The 16971-nt window shown below is 36.8% G+C and overlaps 3 protein-coding genes across 4 annotated transcripts; 1 reads left to right on the top strand and 2 right to left on the bottom strand.

Annotated features, from left to right (window-relative positions):
- Nucleotides 1-3012: 3012 nt before the first annotated feature.
- LOC109173734 (MDIS1-interacting receptor like kinase 2-like) lies at nucleotides 3013-6820 on the top strand. The gene is made up of 2 exons (XM_019323025.1): nucleotides 3013-6381; nucleotides 6468-6820. Exons 1-2 carry the CDS (start codon nucleotides 3183-3185, stop codon nucleotides 6812-6814), a joined length of 3546 nt encoding a protein of 1181 aa, XP_019178570.1. The 5' UTR covers nucleotides 3013-3182; the 3' UTR covers nucleotides 6815-6820.
- A 531-nt stretch (nucleotides 6821-7351) lies between these two features.
- Nucleotides 7352-12328, bottom strand: LOC109173736. Of its 2 annotated transcripts, none has more exons than XM_019323029.1 (10): nucleotides 12074-12328; nucleotides 11689-11787; nucleotides 10872-11341; nucleotides 10295-10493; nucleotides 9847-10017; nucleotides 9509-9609; nucleotides 9297-9365; nucleotides 9168-9208; nucleotides 8962-9068; nucleotides 7352-7870 (listed from the first exon to the last, which is right to left on the bottom strand). In XM_019323029.1, the coding sequence occupies exons 1-9, from the start codon at nucleotides 12242-12244 to the stop codon at nucleotides 9010-9012; spliced, it is 1380 nt and encodes a 459-aa protein (XP_019178574.1). In that variant the 5' UTR covers nucleotides 12245-12328; the 3' UTR covers nucleotides 7352-7870; nucleotides 8962-9009. The 2 variants fall into 2 exon arrangements, with proteins under 2 accessions (XP_019178574.1, XP_019178573.1); XM_019323028.1 differs by having other exon boundaries at nucleotides 7352-7876.
- A 1237-nt stretch (nucleotides 12329-13565) lies between these two features.
- On the bottom strand, nucleotides 13566-15344 carry LOC109173443 (60S ribosomal protein L23). The gene is made up of 4 exons (XM_019322672.1): nucleotides 15234-15344; nucleotides 14877-15161; nucleotides 14640-14681; nucleotides 13566-13801 (listed from the first exon to the last, which is right to left on the bottom strand). The coding sequence occupies exons 1-4, from the start codon at nucleotides 15244-15246 to the stop codon at nucleotides 13719-13721; spliced, it is 423 nt and encodes a 140-aa protein (XP_019178217.1). The 5' UTR covers nucleotides 15247-15344; the 3' UTR covers nucleotides 13566-13718.
- Nucleotides 15345-16971: the final 1627 nt, after the last annotated feature.

The following is a 16971-nucleotide window of genomic DNA, read 5'->3' on the forward strand; positions in this document are numbered from 1 at the left end:
ATTAATGGACACTTTTCTTGTAGTGTTAATAGATAAATAATTTGCGTTGAATTTTATTAACTGACATCGTATGTTTACTATACAACGTCTGTTACATCAACATCACTTTTTAATCAACGTTAAAATGTCCAAAAAATCGACGTTAAAAGTCATTTGTGTACTAGCTATTGAACAATTATTAACCCAATTGTCGCTTTGACCAAGTGGTTAAAGCGTGTGCTACTAAGTACATGGAGTTTTCCCGCGAGAGTTTAAATCTCTTAGGCGACGATTGATTTTTGATTTTGGCAATTGTTCACTACTCTCTTAGGTTGTTTATTTAAAAATCATTCTTCCAAAAAAAATTGAACCCCAATTCTAAGAGGCCCCCACACCCCGGCTTGACAGAGCATTTGGGAGGATCGTATATTTAAAAATCATGATTAAATGAAAAGTAGACTTTGGCGTGAGAAACGTAACCTAAAATTTGTCAAAGTTTCACGTGCAAATTAAACAGCAACCTAACGCAATGAAATAAAGTAGTTTAAAGAGGAAATGTGTGGTCCGATCCTGTCAATGGTGTGAACACTTACCAGACTCTTCTGTGAAGTTTGCGCGTTGAAAGAATTAAAGAACACATACATACTACATATACAAATACAAGTAGCATTTTAATTGGCACATAAATATATGTGCTAAGGTTATTCTTTAATTTATTGGTAAATGGTAACCTCTGGGAGCCATCGTTCTTGACTCAAATTAAACGCCAATCAACGGCGTGCATATATAATATATAGGAATTGAATAATCTCCAAAGTCTACTGTTTTCTTCATCAAAATCTTGGTTTTTGACCTCTAGGCTCTAGCCTAGCATTTAATTTTAAGCTGCATGGTCCACCTTATATACATGAATTGACTTTAATTTTTAGATAACCACAATAATGATTTTTAGATAAGTTTTTAAGGTAAGAAAAAGATGAGAGAGAAGAAAAAATAGTGTTATTTTCGTCTCCTATTGTAGGACCCACCCAAATATATATATATATATATATATATATATATATATATATATATATATAGCTAATGCGCGTTAAGCGCACCAGCAGCGCCCAGTGGTCGTACATGTGATCGCTGGGCGCGTTGAAGTGGCGACCACCCTGATTTAATTATTTTCTTTTGATTTTTCATTTTTCTTTTCCTTTCACTCTTATCTCTTAATTGTCACCTAAAAATTTGTGTAAAAATCAGACTAATAGAGATGCTCTTATGTGCTTCACTGTTCTTGCTCTGGAAATTAGTTCATAAAGAAAATCAATAACAAAATGTATGTGTCTTAATTAACGTGGCTAACAAATTCTCTCAATGCCCATAATATGATATCTAAATTTCTTGACTTATAGCATGCAACTCAATTAGCTAGTCTGCATGAACTTTAAAATTAAAATTCACCAACAACTTTATAGCAGTATAATGAGATAATATATGCATTAAGTGTTAGGTAACATGTAATTAAACACTTAACCTCATAGTAAAAGGAGGTTGAAATCACAAATAAAAAAAAAATAAAAATTAGATATTTTTATCTTGTCACTTTACTCAAAACTTACCATTAATGGTGAATTATATATGTTATATATATCACATTAATATAGACATAACATGTGATTCAAATAAAAAAAAAAAAAAAAAAAAAAACTATTATTAGTTTGACCAAACTTTACTTATAAACAAGTCTAATTAGACTTACACCACTTAATACCTATGATTAAGGTTGTGAGTGGAATAGTGGATTATATTATTTAAAAGATTCATGTGCAAGTGGCAAGCGGGGAATATCCAACTCAGAAGAAGTGCAGAAGCCACCAAACAAACTTAAATTGGTTCTCAACTCATGATGAAATTAAAGGCCTTATCTTGTCTTTATTATGTTGAGCAAAAGTTGGTACTGAAATAGCCTAGTCAATATATTACCTTGAGTTTTTTCTTTTAAAAAAATAATCATGATTTCATAATTTGTAAAAAAGTAATCCAAGACGAGATTACAAATTCGACTTGCAACAGTAATTATTTATTAGTCTTCTTAATTTAAGTCGATCAGTCATAAGTAATATTGTCTCTGTGATCTTTACCGGTTAGAATGATAAGACGGTATTTACTCAATACAAACTCTCGAATAATGATTGCGATTTTTTGTCGTAAACCGAACAAAAAAAAATGTCTAATAAGTTGAAAAAACTGATTTCAGTAACTTTTTGAAGTATATATAATGACATAATATATGTATTAAGTGTTAGATAACATGTAAACACGAGTAATATATCTAACCTCATAACAGAAGGAATTGAGGTTGAAACTACAAAATAAAAATAAAAACAAAACAATAAGGAAAAGTTAAATATTTTACTCGTCACTTCGCTCGAAACTTATCAATAGTGAACTATACATGCTATATTATCTATATATATCCCATTAATATAGACATAAGATTTGATTCAAATCAAACAACCATAATTAAGTTGACCAAACTTTACTTAACAAGTCTAATTAAACTTACACCACTTAATACCTATGCATGATTAGGGTTGTGAGTGGATTATATATATATTATTTAAGAAAAGATTCATGTGCAAGTGTCAAGTAGGGAATATCCAACTCAGAAGAAGTGCAGAAGCCACCAAATTAAACAAACTTCATTTTGGTTATAACTCATGATGAAAGTATTAAATTAAAGCCTTATCTTGCCTTTATTATGTTAAGCAAAAGTTGGTACTGAAATAGCCTAGTCAATATCAATATTACCTTGAGTTTTAAAATCAATGATTTCATAATTTGTAACAGCACTTGTTTATTAGCCTTTTTAATTTGAGTCAATCAGCTATAAGTAACATTGTCTCTGTGATCATTTACTAATTAAAATTAGAAGATGGTATATACTCAATACAAACTCTCGAATAATGATTGCAATTTTTGATCGTAAATTGAACCCAAAAAAAAAAAAAGTCATGGACCATGTTCCCATTACTCAGTCTGGTCTGACCATATTATCTTATCTTTTAGTACCTTGATATATCTCCCTTCATCTTTCTGGGTTTCATATGATGTTTTACTCTTGATCATCAAACAAAAAAAAAAAAAAAAAAAAAAAAAACATCTTTCTTGGTGTCATAACATGTTGTAATCTGGGTCTTGAAACAAACCCAAGAATGAACAGATTTGCAGCACTTATCTTTCTTGTGCTGCCATGTTTCTTTGCAGTGGAAACAACAGCATCAGCAAGAACAGAAGCTGAAGCTCTTCTCCAATGGAAGACAACCCTCTCTTCTTCTTCTTCAATCAATTCCTGGTCACTTTCCAACGTAAGAAGCCTCTGTAATTGGACAGGCATTGTCTGCAATGGCGGCAGAACAGTTTCTGAGATCAACCTCCCCAATGCAGACCTCTCAGGCACTCTTGATCACCTCAATTTCACTTCTTTTCCCAGCCTCACTGGTTTCAACCTCAGTGGGAACAACTTCAATGGATCAATCCCTGCCAAAATTGGTGATCTATCCACCTTGGTTTTCTTGGACCTGAGCAGCAATCTGTTTGATGGAACCATTCCCCCACAGATTGGGAACTTGAGGGAGCTTCAGTACTTGTCCCTTAACAACAACAATCTTGAGGGCACTGTTCCTTTCCAGATTGGGAATCTGCAGAAAGTATGGTTCTTGGACCTGGGATCAAATTACTTGGAGGCTCCTGATTGGTCTAAAGTTGAGAGCTTTCCAGTGCTGAAACATCTCAGCTTTAATCTCAATGAACTCAGGTCAGGGTTCCCAGGTTTCATACTAGGTTGTTTGAGCCTGACTTTTCTTGATTTGGGTCAAAACCATTTGAATGGATCAATCCCGGAGCCGTTGTTTTCTGGTTTGGGAAAGCTTGAGTATCTTGATCTGTCTACCAATGAATTCTCAGGGGAATTGTCACCAAACATCAGCAGGCTGTCCAGGCTTAAACATCTGAGCTTGATAAGCAATTCATTTCAAGGAAAAATCCCATCTTCCATAGGCCAGGTTAAAGATCTTGAGTTCTTGGATATTAGTGTGAATCGCCTGGATTCGAGTATTCCTTCGGAGATTGGTCTTTGCAGAAACCTCAGTTTCTTGGCTCTGGCTGGAAATTCATTGTCTGGGGAATTGCCTTCAGAATTGTCATTTTTGACAGAATTGTCTGAGTTGGGGATATCAGATAATTTACTTTCTGGTGCCATTTCTCCTAGTTTTTTCTCCAATTGGACCAAGATAATCTCTTTGCAGCTTCAGAACAATTCCTTGAATGGGAGCATTCCATCCGAGATTGGATTGCTCGAAAATCTTACCATCCTGTTCTTGTACAACAATCAATTCTCAGGCACCATTCCACCACAGATAGGAAACCTGAATAGTTTGGCTCAACTAGACCTGTCACAGAACCATTTATCCGGTCCAATCCCCCCGACGATTGGAAGCCTCACAGCCCTCACTCTCCTCAGCCTTTTCGCCAACAATCTCACCGGGGGGCTGCCACCCGGGATTGGGAACCTGACATCTCTCATTTCCCTTGATGTGAGCAGTAATAGGCTAAGTGGGGAGCTGCCCGGCACCCTTTCCGGTCTCAGTAGTTTGGAGATTCTTTCAGTGTTCACTAATGCCTTCACGGGCAATGTCCCGAGGGATTTTGGGAGAAACAGTCCCAAGTTGTCCAATGTTAGCTTTTCGAACAACGGGTTTACTGGAGAACTCCCACCCGAACTGTGCAGTGGCTTGGCTCTTGAGGAATTGACTGTGAATTGGAATCGTTTCACCGGGAAGGTCCCGAGCTGCTTGAAGAACTGCTTAAACCTGTCTAGAATAAGGCTTGAAGGGAACAGCTTTTCGGGGAAGATTTCAGAGGCTTTCGGGGTCCATCCGAATCTCGATTTTGTGTCCCTGAATGGTAATCAGTTCAGTGGTGAGCTCTCATCTGATTGGGGACAATGCAAGAGCCTCACAAATCTGGGAATTTCTGGGAATAAGATTTCTGGCCCCATCCCACCTGGATTAGGGGACCTGTCTCAGCTTCATGTCCTTACTTTGGATGAAAATGAACTGACAGGTGAGATTCCTTCACAACTGGGGAATCTAACCAGGCTCCTAACTCTCAACCTCAGCAAGAATCATTTGACCGGTGAGATTCCTTGGAGCGTTGGCGACTTGACTAACCTCCAGAATCTTGATTTGTCGTCGAATAATCTAAATGGAACAGTTCCAGAAGAGCTTGGAAAGTGTGGGAAATTGCTGAGCTTGAGCCTGAGGAGCAACACCTTATCAGGTGCTATTCCTCCTCAGCTCGGGAACATCCCGGGATTGAGTATCGTGTTGGACCTTAGTGATAATGCACTTTCTGGCACGATCCCATCGAACTTGGGAAAACTCATCACACTCGAGAATCTGAACTTATCCCACAACCACCTCTCAGGAAGAATCCCTTCAGCTTTGTCTAATATGGTCAGTTTGCAGGCAATGGATTTCTCTTACAACACGTTATCCGGTCCAATTCCTACCGGGGGAAAATTCCAAGGAATCTTCGTTGGGAATCCCGGTCTCTGTGGAAATGCAGAAGGCTTAACCTCATGTAACCAAGCCGGGGGAAGATCAAACTCGGGCAACAAAAAAAGAAAAGTGCTAATTGCTGTCCTTATTCCAGTCCTCGGCCTTATTCTTTTAGCAGTGATTGCTGGATTCCTTGTTCTTCGAAGGCGAAAGAAGAGACTCGACGAAGAGAAGAGGATCAGCAAGAAATACGAGGCGTCCGAATCCCTGATATGGGAAAGGGAAGTAAAGTTCACATTTGGGGATATTGTGAAAGCCACAGAAGGCTTTAGTGAGAAGTTCTGCATTGGGAGAGGGGGGTTCGGGACAGTGTACAAAGCGGGCCTCTCGACAGGCCAGGTCGTTGCTGTCAAGAAGCTCGACACGATAGACAGCAACGAGATTCCACTGACAAACCGGGCCAGCTTCGAGAACGAGATTAGAACACTGACAGAGGTCAGACACAGGAACATCGTCAAACTCTTTGGTTTCTGTTCCAAGAATGACTCGATGTACCTCGTTTACGAGTACGTGGAGAAGGGAAGCCTGGCAAAAGCCCTGAATGATGATTCCGTGGCACTAGAACTAGGATGGGGGACGAGGGTGAAAATCGTGCAAGGAATAGCCCATGCACTTTCTTACCTCCACCACGACTGCTCCCCTCCTATTGTCCACCGTGATGTGTCGGTAAACAACATCCTGCTCGAGTCAGGACTCGAGCCACGGCTCTCGGACTTTGGCACAGCCAAACTGTTGAGTTCAGACTCATCCAACTGGACCACGGTTGCGGGATCCTACGGCTACATGGCTCCAGGTACTCCCCCCGAGCTCGATCAGATCAGTCTTCACTTTTTTACTTTCCACCCCGCTTTTACAATAACTTCATTTTTTTTTTCACAGAGCTGGCATACACAATGCGCGTTACAGAGAAATGTGACGTCTATAGCTTCGGGGTCGTGGCATTGGAAGTCATGATGGGGAGGCACCCGGGAGACCTGCTAACTTCACTATCCGAGGATACCCTTCTGAAGGACATGCTTGACCCGAGACTCCCACCCCCCACTACCCACCCGGCAGAGGAAGTGGTGGCGGTGATCACCTTGGCGTTGGCGTGCACGCGGGCCATCCCAGAGACACGCCCTTCCATGCGATTCGTCGCTCAAGAACTGTCGGCTAAATCGCAGGCCTGCCTTCCTGAGCCACTGGGGACTATGACAATAGCCAGACTAACCAGCATTGATAAATAGAAAGGCTCATATTTGCAGAACTGAGAAGTTGCACAGCATAGAAACTGGTAACTGTGAGAGTCATCATTGTAAAGAGTAACAAAAAGACATCATTTTGCAGTGACCAAACACAAACCCACAATTTGCAGAAAACAAGAAATTGTGTTTGATCAAATATACCTATAGAAAAATCAATACTTGTGTAGATTGAATGATGAAGTGGTGTTTTTCACTTGATGCAAATGGAGTCTTATGTTGTTGTGAGTGATTGTGTTCAATTGTACATTTCTTTTGTGTAGATTGAATGACAATATTAATGTCAGGTGATTGCTATTTGCTGATACAGTTAAAGCCCGCAATTATCATACCTAAAAGTAAAATAAAAAAAGTACCCTGAAAGGAGTTTCTCATACTTAAAGGTCACGAGTTCGATATTTGTCAACACCTTATCAATCTAGGCCGACCCTAACAGAAATGGCTACATGTTTATCTTCGTCACCAATAATAATAATAAGAGTAACATTAAAATTTCTAAAAGAATGGAGTTGAAAATGGATATAATAAAATACTATTCCATAAAAGTAAAGTGTATGTTGTATGAAGTGACACCACACTATCCAAATCAAAATGCAAATAAGTATTATACAGGCCTTGATGGGATGAAGAAGATACATAAAGCTTAAAGTAGGATCAACTTAAGCTGCCACTCCAATCAGCTTATGAAGAATTGCAGCAAAAAGGCAAAAAAAAAAAATCAGAGTGGAGCTAAAGGTGAGAGATGTTCCTTGAAGTGCCCATCATCAAAATTTTGAGAATAGCTCTGAGGATCATAGCTGAACTGCTGCACACTGTTTCTTTGGCACCCCAAAGCTTCTCTGAGCTTTCTGCACCACAACCCGAACCTCCATTCCAAACGCCTTGCAACACGCCATCCTCTGCAGCAGTTTCTCGGGGACGCCCTTTTCTGCAGGCTGAGAAGGGTGACTGCAGAGGCGCCACCGCCTCTCCCCCGCCACTTCATGCCTAGCACATTCAAGATTTTCATCCCGCGTTTAGTGTCACCGAGGGGGCCTTCACCTCCACCTGCAGTAGTGAAGTAAATGTATGCATTTCTATAAGATGAGCCATGATGGTTGTTGTAGCTCAAGTGCAAATATTCCATTTCTAGGCACCAGGTTATGTTGGATGTCATTTTCACACATGGGGTGTGGGAGAATTTTAGCTGTGATCACTGTGGACTAGTCAACTCAACTTTAATTCCTTTCTGGTAGGCTCTCATGGTCCCCAAGTCCCAACCACTACTAATAGAGGACCACATTCCCATCATAATCAGATATTTCAGTAAGCAAAGGTCTAGCCTCTGTGTTCAACTGAGTTACCATGATTTACATCCTCCCAGATGCTCTGTCAGGCCGGGGTGTGGGGGGCCCTTGGGGTTAGGGATTCAACCTTTTGGGAACAATCATAACCAGATATTTCACCTCATATATGTGCCTAGACAGCAATAACATGCTTTATATAATTTTTTTCCTTTTTTATGATTCATTCTTTAAAATGACGAATAGGCAGAAACCAGAAAGTACAGATACATATTGATGTCAGTATTATGCAATCCTTAGTGCTTCACAGATGTCATGCTTTTAGACGAAAACTGTTGAACCGAGCTTTTTTTATCATACGCCATTACACTCCTAATTGCAGAAAAAGCTTCATCCTAACAAGTTATACTGATTCAAAGCATACCAAGGTTCTGTGCAACTTTCGGTGCTTTTCCCTTGATTCTTTTTCACTTTTGTGATTCTTAAGCTGTTTGGTTTTCCCTATGCGTTTGTTAATCGAATAAGAATAGAGTATGATAAGAACGAGAAACAACCTCAGCACATGGAGTGCAAAAACAAGTGGAAAAATCCAATCTTTGATGTGAAGAATGAGCTGAACAACCAAATAGAAGCAAATTTTAAGATAACTAATGGTCCAAGAATAAAGACTATTTCTTATTTGATATATAATCAGACCCCATCAGAACAAAAGCTGTCCTAAAAAAGAAGTGGCATAACATCTGATAGCACTGTCAATATGAATGAAAACATTGAAAACAAAAAACAAAACAAAAAAAAAAAAATTTAAAAAAACGGTTGTGTCTATTAAGAAGTGATAAATACACTTACCAATGGCTCTGGAGCTGAGAAATTGGGGAGAAGTAGAACAACCGGGCATTAAGCGGAACTGTGAATATGGTATATATAGAGGCACCAGAGTCTGTCAACTAGGTCGCCTGGAAAAACACAACTCTTATTGAGAAGTGCACTATATATATATATATATATATATATATATATATATAGAAGAGAGAAAGAGAGAGGAGAAAACTAACATTCTCTATGCTCCTTTCCATCCTTGGCGCAACCACAAGAGCTACAAACAAATGAATGCAGTAAGAACAGCAACCATCGAGTGAAAAAAGCATAAAGTCTCATGACGAAGAAATATAAATGTAAAAAACCTTGTCAATGATGTGTCTCCTCTCAATTGACTCTCCAGCTCCCTTAAATATGATCTAAACAACGGTGACCTGCATTGTCAGTGCACCAAAAGTTGTTTAGTGGATGCCAGTAACACATTGGAAAGTAAAAGTTCATCATAAAAGAGTAAACTCTCACAGTCTCACGCGTTTTTTAATAGCTTTAAAAAAAATAAAAATGTTTACAAGTGTACCGGGAAGGAATTGCAAATGCTGCTAGGATAGGTGACAGTTTCCACAACGTGTATAGCCGACTGCTTAGCAAGCCTTCCAGAAACCTTACAACACTTCTATCCTAGTTTAACATAAGAGAGGAAAGAAAATAAAAGTCATAGCAGTATTGCTCCAACGAAGATAATTGCAATACAAAGCTCCCGAGAATATTCAAGATTTCATACATATGAAATGTCATCCAACAATTAAAATGCCCATGTAGCTAATAAAATTGCAGTCTAGATATGCCAGACTTGGTATTAAGAAAAAGATTAATATATACAGTTGCTACGAATCATATAGAGTACAAGAAGAGTACCTTTGAACTCGTCATATTAGCTTTGCAACAAAGGTTTTTACAACCTCCAACCACTATGTTGAGCACCTCTTGGCATAGTTTTGATATAGTAACAGGTTTGTATGAACTCGACATTAAATGTTCAATCAAATTTTTCCATTTGCTTGCAACACATCCCAGTAACAAAAGCTCCTATTGAAAATTGAGTACAGCTTAAGAAATATATATATATATATAAAAAAAAAAAAAATTAAAAAAAAAAATTAAAAAAAAAAAAAAACCTATACATACATTAAATTCCTACTAGAAAATTGCATAATAGTATTAGTAACTTCATACCAATTATTAAAGGGTTAAAGGTTTTGCACATATATGATTTTTTTAACTGGCCTAAGACATATGAGAACCTTGCACACAGTTGAACTTTTCCAAAACCAACATAAGAATTACAAAAGCCTGAAAGGCTTACCACTGTTTCACATAAATTATGTTCAGCTTCAGTTGAAATATTTAGCCGTCCAAACACTCGAACCCATTGGTCCTCGGGAGCTGAAAGAATAAGATTGGCGCCTGATACCAGTCTAATAGTTCTCTTGTCAAGCAGATAAGAGAGGTTTCTTGATTTCAAAAGATTCCAGGTAAAAGGATCGATCGGCACTTCATCAGACCTTGAAAACAATTTTATGTCAGACCAGAAAGGCCCCAAGGAAGAGAAGGTGGGGGTGGACACAAATAAATAAGAGAATTAAATAGCAAACTGGTTTATCAACACAGGCAGTTTTCTTTACTGAAGTTGAACCTCTAACCAGCTGTCAAACTTCAGTAATTCGACCACACACCTCAACATAAAGATCTTTCCACTCCAATTATGTCATAATGCAGGATATGTGCAGATTATTTCTAGTTTTCTCGTCAGAAAAAGATAAAGGGGTTCCTCTTGTTTTTCCTTTCTTTTTCTTTTTGTAAACTAAATGAATATACAATACAATGGTAACCTTCCTATTTACAGAGATGTGGGGTAACATTCATATGAAAATATCACTTACGTTAAAGCTCCTGTGTGAGCCACACCATCATGCAAGCTCTTGCCACGCTCACTTACATTCAAATGGTATTCACTGCGAGACAACATCTCCAAGCACGTCTCTGCTGCAGATAGTGATGACACTGCCACATGTCTCCTTCCAAGTTCTCGTGCAGTGATGGCAGAAAAGCTGCAGGCAGCATCATTAGCTTTTCTACTAGGAGAAGTCATCATAGATGTGTTTACTGAGTCTTCCATTAAATGTCTGCTCACATTGAAAGCAGGTTTCTTTGATTCACTATGCATCAATTCTTCAAAATGTTTGTCAAGGCAATCACTATCTGCATTTGGAAGCATGTGAAAATCCATCTCAACGGTCGCTGTCACTAGAGCTCTTAGATGCAAATCCCTCAGTGGTAAGGTATGAGTCAGATGTTCTAACATTAAATTTCTCGCATTGCTAAGAGTCTTAGATGATAGATGTTCTAAACCCTGTCAACAATTTTTTTATAAAATGTCTCAGAAAAGTAGAAAATATTTAATAATGGAAGTTGTTACAAGGGATAGAATTAAGAACAAATGCTCGCATGGGCGGCACAATTGGTTCCTGGGTGGTAGATTGTGGATAAGGACACATGATTGAGCCCTAGCAATCGCAGTGTAGGAGACTAGGAGTTACACCCAATATGGTGGGGCTCTGTGTGAGTACAAGACACTAGTCTTCTCACCTAATGGGCCGGAGTATGAGGGCCCTGGGGGCGAGGGAATTTCAACTTTTGTGGGTAAGAATTAAGGACAGATTCAGAAACTAAAAAGGACTTAACAATTAAGCTCATAACCTTGGGGAAATATGGCATAGAAATCATCTCACATAAAGCTACATCAAGCTCCTCCAGAGAATCTCTGTACTCATCTTGACTGTTCAAGCTACCAATCACCTAAGAAGTCATAAGTGCAAGAATTTTTACATACATAAATGCTCAGCTGCAGAACTGAAACACACTAAGCTTTTATAAGGAAAATCACAACGAAATCCAGCATCCTATGACTAAAGCTGCAAACTTTCAACTGCTCTCTCTATAAAAAGAAACTTCAAAGTCCAAAGGCATAAACAATACTCTTGTAGGCTTGTATCAGAGTAATAATCAATCATTTTACACAATAATAATGATATTAAAAGTTCACATAGAAATTATTAGAAAAGAAAAAAATCAAGGTACCCACATCCTCGAGAAACAGAGCCCACTGAAGAGCTCTCTTGATATTACCCGAATCCCAGCGGGCAAGACGACCAGATGATTGATACCCAGAAGCTAGAATCAACATATCTATGAACCCTTTTATTGCTTTCAGCAAATCTTCTAGGGATATTTCCGGATAATTCCAACCTGCCATTTTCGGATTAATAATTCAAACAAAGAACTTTCAGACTTTCAGTCATCGAGATGAAGAAAACAGCGAATGGGAAAGAAGAGAATCGAAAGGTGGGATGCCGCCGAGTTTACACTTTTCCCGCCAGTCATAAGCGGGCCTATTTTTACAATTTTCCCCTTTTGTTATTTTTTATTTTTATTTTTCTTAATCCCCTCTTGTTTCTTTTTTTGAAATTCTATTGGCCCATTATTAATTTTTCTTCTTCTCCCATTATTTATTTTTTTACTATTATTAACTCTACTAGTCTTTTCTATGCGCGATGCGCAAAAACATATGTTCAATATTTATATTTTTAAAAATAGCTAAACTTTACTAATTAAATCTAAGTGAAATAAAATTTATTTATTATATTAATCTAATATATAATGAATATATAATGTTTTACAAATATTGTTATAATTAAAGAATATAAGAAAAGATATGGTAGATGTATGTGCATGGTAAAAGTAATTGAAAAGATAACAGAAGTTATAACGGGGTAAGGGTATTTTTGTCCAAAAAATTGTATAGTACAATTTTAAAAGCACAATGTACAAAATGTTTAGCATTAAAAACATGGACATAAATAAGAGGTATAACTTTGATTGAGACTTATTATGTTTTTAGATTATAATGTAGTATTTGTTTTATATATTTTTTTAAAAGAGTACTATTGACTCTTTTTTTTTTTCAAAGAGTCAAATATTTTACCATTAATATGACCTTCCCTCAAGGAGCTGACCCATTTATTCATGACTAAACTCTTTTAAATTTTTAGAATTTAATGTCAACAAATAAAAAATAAATAAACTTATTAGTTTCTTGTATAATGATATATTTATTTATAATTGTGATACTAGGGACTCATTTTTTTAACTTTAGGTATAGAGCAATTTTAAATCGGATTAGTTATTGTGTGCCTTAAATCGGATTAGTCATTGTGTCCAACAAAATTATTCGTATATCAGTATACGTTATATAATTTGTAATGCAATGAACAAGTTTTAAAACATGACATATTTAGGTAGGCAAGTTTTTCTCGCTATCCAAAAAAAATTAGACCAACACAACACATTAATTTTCCTTTTTTTATGACATACTACACTAGTATACACATCAATCCAATCGAGTCTTAATAAAATTCCCTTTATGATATTTAACAAGTATAAAACCGCAATAATAAATCGACAATCACTGCATCCAGATCAACTGCTAGAATCAATCAAATGAAGTAATACTTCAGATTTTCAAGTGCATTTTAAGAAACTAATCTGTATTCACCAATAAATAGATTCTTGGTATGAACAAAAAAAGTATAAAAATAACTGTCATTAATATAACTCAAATTCTCAGTGATACAAAATGCTTATGGCCAAGAACTCAATGTCAAAAACTCAAAAAACCAACCAAAACAAAAATCCAACTAATACATAATATCCGTCATATCACATTATCACTAAACAATAGCATTGGCAGCACTGGCAATCCTAGGCCAAAGATCTGCACACTCCTTGCCAATAGGCCCAGTAATTGCAGACCCTGCAAGCAAAAAACAGTGAACAAAAGATTAGAACAAAAACTAAAATTGGCTGAAACTGAGTAATAATTATCTTAGCAGGCATGAAAAAACCAAATGCTTAGCACTTTGATTAGGTTTTACTAAATGGTATGAAAGTGAGAGAATCAGGAACAAAAAAAGTGGGGTACTTTGAGGATTTGATTCTTATTCCCAGTGTCAATAAAAATTTCTTACCAATAAACAATGAATTTCATTTCAATTATGACCCTAAAAGCCCCTCACTGGAAAACAGACAAGAATAAAAAAGTGGGATGCTTGAGGATTTAATTCCTATTCTCAGGGTCTACAAAAAGTTCTTACCAATTACAAACAATGAATTTCATTTCAATTATGACCCTTAAAACCCCCAACCGGAGAACATCCAAGAATGACAAAGTGTGGTGCACTAGTGCTTGGGAATTTGATTCCTATTCCCAGGGTCTACAAAATTCTTATCAATCACCAACAATGAATTTCATTTCAATTATGACCCATTAAACCCATAACCAAATGCCCATTATTATTGATGAGAATGAAAATGGCCAAAGAAGACCATCTTTTTACTTTATACTTTGACTGATTACACCAGGTTTAGATTATAGTTACTTATAAGATACAGTAAATTTGCATTTGAAATTATTGTAGTCACTTATAAGATACAATCAATGAACATTTGACAAGATTATAGTTACTTGTAAGATACAACCAATGCACATTTGACAATATTATAGTTACTTATAAGATACAACCAATGAACATTTGACAAGATTATAGTTACTAATAAGATGCAATCAATGAACATTTGAAACAAAGTTTTACCTTTCATTTCTCCTTTGGGATTCACAATCACCCCAGCATTGTCTGCAAGAAAAAGCACTATGATCAGAGCCCAATATCATGGATCATGGTGTTCAAAACATCAATTTCACTTATATAGATCATAATCAAATGCAGAAAAATTAAGTCACGGCATGAACAAATTGAAAGCAAGCACCAAAACACATAAAAGTACAGTATATGTGCAGCTCAAAGACAGTAATAGATGATGAAGAATACCTTCAAAATACATGAAAACACCGTCCTTTCGGCGCCAAGGCTTGCGCTGACGGACGATCACGGCCGGCATGACCTTCTTCCTGAGATCGGGCTTACCCTTCTTCACGGTGGCCATCACCATGTCCCCGACGCAAGCAGAGGGCAACCTGTTGAGTCTACCCTTGATTCCCTTCACCGATATAATGTAGAGATTCTTAGCACCGGTGTTGTCGGCGCAGTTCACCGTCGCAGCCACCGGCAGACCCAGCGACATGCGGAATTTGTTCCCCGCGGAACCTCCGCGTCCTAAATTACAGATAAAGCATATTTACATTTAACAAAAAAAAAAAAGTTGAAATATATCGGACTACAGCTTACCTCGCTTCGACATTGTTGATGCTTTCTCTCTCTTCTGAAACTAGTGAGATAGAAAGTGTAATGCGATTTTTATATGCAAGTGCTAGGGTTTTGGGTGGGAATTATGGGCTGAAATACTAGGGCATCTAAGCCCCAAAAATACTTTTGGGCCTCTTGGGCGATTAAGAAGTTTCCATCGCAATTTTAAGGCAAATTATATCGTGCACCGCGCATCAAAACGACGTTATTTTGTTTAATGAAAAGAAACGGTATCTATTTTCGTCATTTTGCACCCTTTCATAAAAAATAACTCTGTTATTCAGTTTCATTTTGTATACACTGCAGTTTCGGTTCAACAAAATTACAGTATATAAAATAAAATTACAATTTCATTTTGATATAACTACAATTTCATTCATATTTATAGACTCAAATATGTGAAAATGGTATTTAATTTTATTTTATATACACTATAGTTTTATTAAAACACAACTGCATGATCATTTTGATATAATTACAACTTTATATTGCAATATACACTCAAATATGTGAAATGTTATTCAGTTTCATTTTATATACACTGCAGTTTCATTTCACCACAACTACAATATCATTTTGATATAACTGCAGTTTCATTTGATAATATAAAAATAATACGTGAGACAGTGTCGGTTTAGATATACTGTAGTGTCAGTTGGTAATTAACATACAAAAAAATGCACACTCTGTTAAAACTAACGGCGCCGTTTTGACCGTGCATCGCGGTCCGCGATATAACTTCCCCAATTTTAAATTTTTAATGACTCACATCGCTCGGGGGATATGTGTTCAAAAATACACAATTTACGGGATTTTCATAATTTTACATTAAATGTTCACAATTTACAATATGTTAATTGTGAACCTTCATTACGTAAATTGTGTATATCTAACCCGGTCAACCTTACAATGTGAATCCAAGTCCATGGCAGTTTTACTCCAAAAATTTGATCGTATGTATTAACTAGTTACTACACTCGTATTGCGCGTATAATGATGCTCAATGTGTATTTTAAAATTAGTGTCTAAAAATTTATCAAAGTATCATTCGATATATTAACGTATAATTTTTTTTTTCATAAAAGTAAATATTTCAAGAATACAGAATTATAGCATATGACATAATGTTGGATTAACTGGTGCAATCACAATTTTAGAGGGGAACACATTCACTGGATAATATCCTAAGCATAGTTTCTGTAACATAAAACCTTATTAATTGGCGTGATCCATGCTTTATCTTGTTGTCTTCTACCATAAATGAATTATTGATTTGATATAGTTTCCATGTGTGCTTCACTGTAATTTTAGTGACTTTGCGCACTGCACATCCAAAAACATAATCAAATCCTCATTTTCCAACAAGAAAATGATAATATACATTTTCCCACCTGTTTGAATATATACTGTAGAGAGGTGTACCGTTTAAACAGACATTAGTATTGAATGCATAAATAGGTACCTGACACGACACATTTCACATTATCCTCGTTGTTAAACACGTGGAGGCCATGTAGTGATCAACCATGTCGACAATACCATGCGTCTTTAATATATTGTCCTATTTGACATGATGAGCGCAGTCATCACGTGGAATTCTTCAACTGGACATGATACATCCGTCAGGTATGTCTCCTCAAATCCAGTTGTATCGACTCACCAAGATAATTGGACCTGTTGGGATAAAGTCGAACATTATTTTCCTATCAAGTGAGCAAAG

The sequence above is a fragment of the Ipomoea nil genome, unplaced genomic scaffold, assembly GCF_001879475.1.
Source record: "Ipomoea nil cultivar Tokyo-kokei standard unplaced genomic scaffold, Asagao_1.1 scaffold0482, whole genome shotgun sequence".
NCBI classification, from domain to species: Eukaryota; Viridiplantae; Streptophyta; class Magnoliopsida; order Solanales; family Convolvulaceae; genus Ipomoea; species Ipomoea nil.

What these genes read in the sequence shown, in the direction of transcription:
- LOC109173736 (XM_019323029.1), bottom strand. Translation starts at nt 12,244, where the DNA reads ATGGCAGGTTGGAATTATCCGGAAATATCCCTAGAAGATTTGCTGAAA. An exon ending in CTATGCCATATTTCCCCAAG is followed by an intron (nt 11,342 to 11,688) that starts GTTATGAGCTTA and finishes AATTGTTGACAG; the next exon opens with GGTTTAGAACATCTATCATC. An exon ending in TGGAAAGGAGCATAGAGAAT is followed by an intron (nt 9,069 to 9,167) that starts GTTAGTTTTCTC and finishes GTGTTTTTCCAG; the next exon opens with GCGACCTAGTTGACAGACTC.
- LOC109173734 (XM_019323025.1), top strand. Translation starts at nt 3,183, where the DNA reads ATGAACAGATTTGCAGCACTTATCTTTCTTGTGCTGCCATGTTTCTTT. An exon ending in CTACGGCTACATGGCTCCAG is followed by an intron (nt 6,382 to 6,467) that starts GTACTCCCCCCG and finishes TTTTTTTCACAG; the next exon opens with AGCTGGCATACACAATGCGC.
- LOC109173443 (XM_019322672.1), bottom strand. An exon ending in TGTTTTCATGTATTTTGAAG is followed by an intron (nt 14,682 to 14,876) that starts GTATTCTTCATC and finishes TTTTTCTTGCAG; the next exon opens with ACAATGCTGGGGTGATTGTG. An exon ending in TCCCAAAGGAGAAATGAAAG is followed by an intron (nt 13,802 to 14,639) that starts GTAAAACTTTGT and finishes TTTTGCTTGCAG; the next exon opens with GGTCTGCAATTACTGGGCCT.